The following is a 2,295-nucleotide window of genomic DNA, read 5'->3' as shown; positions in this document are numbered from 1 at the left end:
CGTTAAACTCCATTAAATTAAGATTTCAGCGATTAACATTCCAATACCACTCCGATGAAAACTTCTCTTCTCACCTTAGCCGCTGTTGCCATCAACTCGTTAGTGTCAATCTTAGCCTCACCACAGAGATGGGCCATGAGGGCATTCCTAACATCGCGCAAGTCAACCAGGAATCGACATTTCACACAATGGAGTTTCATCCGTGAAGTGGTGTAATACTCGGTGAAAAACTCGGCGATATTCGCGGTGATATGCAGTAGTCGTGTATATTTTTCAGTACTGTTTTTCATATCACTAGGGTGAAACTCCAGTAAAATTGACGATACGAAATGTAATTCTTCATATTTTTTCAATTTCAGCGGGCGAGCGAATGTGAGTAAATACTGAGAATTTAAATCCATTTTAATGTCAGTTCATTCCCCTCACAGACTCCTCTCACTTTAGACCCAAACTTCAGATCGATTCCCAATACTAAAAGTCAACGGTTTGCAAATACATACCCTATAGTTATACTTCAAAACAATTTCTTCTTTTATCTCCAAATGGACATACCGCCCCAATCTCAAATTTGGAAAATCGATTCACATCTGAGCTCAACCCGTTTAACGTGAAGTAGCGTAATACTCTGTGGAAAAAAACCCGATATTCGCGGTGATATGCAATAGTCGTGAAATATACTTTTTCACTATTGTTTTTCATTTCACTAGGGTGAAACTCTATGGCTATCGATTAGTAACTCCACAACGACTTCTCAAGATTCCAAACTCCCCTCTGGGAGTTTGCGCTCGCCCTCCTCAGCTGAGCTCATGAAATTTTCTCACTAATTATGGGAATCTATATACAAATTAGAGTAGAAGTGTTCAGCAACCAATGACGGAGTTTCACGACCGTGATATGAAAAACATATTCAACGACTACTGCATAGCGCGAATATCGCGTTACTTACCGAGATTTACGTCACTCCGAGTAAAACGGGTGAAATTCTAATAATTTCCAAAAATGTTCTCAGAATTCTCATATCATCAACAACACATGTAGTTGACCATGTGCATATTTGACCACACCGTTAAATATATTGGGCTCAGCCGAAGTCGCTGAAGAACTAGTAGTGCAGCACATGTAGTTGACGATGTGCATATTCGCTCCCCCTCCCCCTCGACACGCACTTATCGATCACAACATCCGTGTGTTTCTGATGGAATTTCTCCTTAATTCCGTCTAAGAATTCATCATCGTTCTTAGCCTTCACTTGAGGACCTCGCAACACCCGCATAGGCTCAGACGGCGATGCTGGGATGATGACCTGATGTCAACCATAACTGGAGTTTCACAACCCGTTTTACGTGAAGTGGCGTAATACTCTGTGAAAAACGCGATATTCGCGGTGATATGCAGTAGCCGTGTGATATGTTTTTCACTAGTGTTTCTCATATCACTAGGGTGAAACTCCAATGTCATTTCTACATAAAATCATGTAGCGAAGATACTGGCATATATCAACTCTTTAATATTCGACATTGCATAGGAATTTACCCTAGTGATATGAAAAACACTAGTGAAAACTATATTGCTGCATATAACCGCAAATATCGAGATTTCACACACAGTATTACGCTACTCTACGTAAAACAGGTTGTGAAACTCCATTAAATTAGTGACGACTCTGGCTCGCTCAATCTAGTGTTTCGGAACTTACGAAAGAGAAATCACTTGGTCGACTTCCAGACATGTACACTCCAGGGCAACCAGAAATATGAAACTACGAAAATTGTCAACATAAACAACAACAACAACAACAACAACAACAGCAACAACAACAACAACAACAACAGCAACAACAACAACAACAACAACAGGAGGAGGAAGAGGAGGAGGAGGAGGAGGAGGAGGAGGAGGAGCAGCAGCAGCAGCAACAACAACAACAACAACAACAACAACAACAACAACAACAGCAACAACAACAACAACAACAACAACAACAACAACAACAACAGCAACAACAGCAACAACAGCACTGAAACACAACAATCGTTAATAATAACAATTATAAGGGGGAGGCTTACGATAGCCCATGAGAATAACGACTCCGTTTTTTTTTGCTACTCAAAAAAAGCGAAATTATTTCAATGGTAACAGAGTTCATAGTTACAGCAACAGAAGATTATGTACGAAAATACGTCGGATTTGATCTTACCAAGAAAAAGAGCTTCGCTCCGCTGACAGAAGAACTTACAGAATTAATACAACGGAGTTTCACCCGTTTTACGTGAAGTAGCGTGAAACTCTGTGGAAAAC

General features: G+C 40.4%; 1 protein-coding gene across 1 annotated transcript in view; it reads right to left on the bottom strand.

The window, feature by feature from the left end:
- The window catches only part of Pmar_PMAR002536 (fumarylacetoacetate hydrolase, putative), a gene marked incomplete at both ends in the record, with an annotated part of 9,437 nt that overhangs the window by 1,485 nt on the left and 5,657 nt on the right, over positions 1-2,295 (bottom strand). The window contains 2 exons of the mRNA XM_002766674.1: positions 75-147; positions 1,167-1,257. Coding sequence (XP_002766720.1) covers positions 75-147; positions 1,167-1,257 — 164 coding nt within the window. The remainder of the gene's footprint in view (positions 1-74; positions 148-1,166; positions 1,258-2,295) is intronic.

Source organism: Perkinsus marinus (genome assembly GCF_000006405.1).
Source record: "Perkinsus marinus ATCC 50983 genomic scaffold scf_1104296972102, whole genome shotgun sequence".
In the NCBI taxonomy this organism is placed as follows: Eukaryota; Perkinsozoa; order Perkinsida; family Perkinsidae; genus Perkinsus; species Perkinsus marinus.
This window is presented reverse-complemented; position numbering and strand designations above follow the sequence as displayed.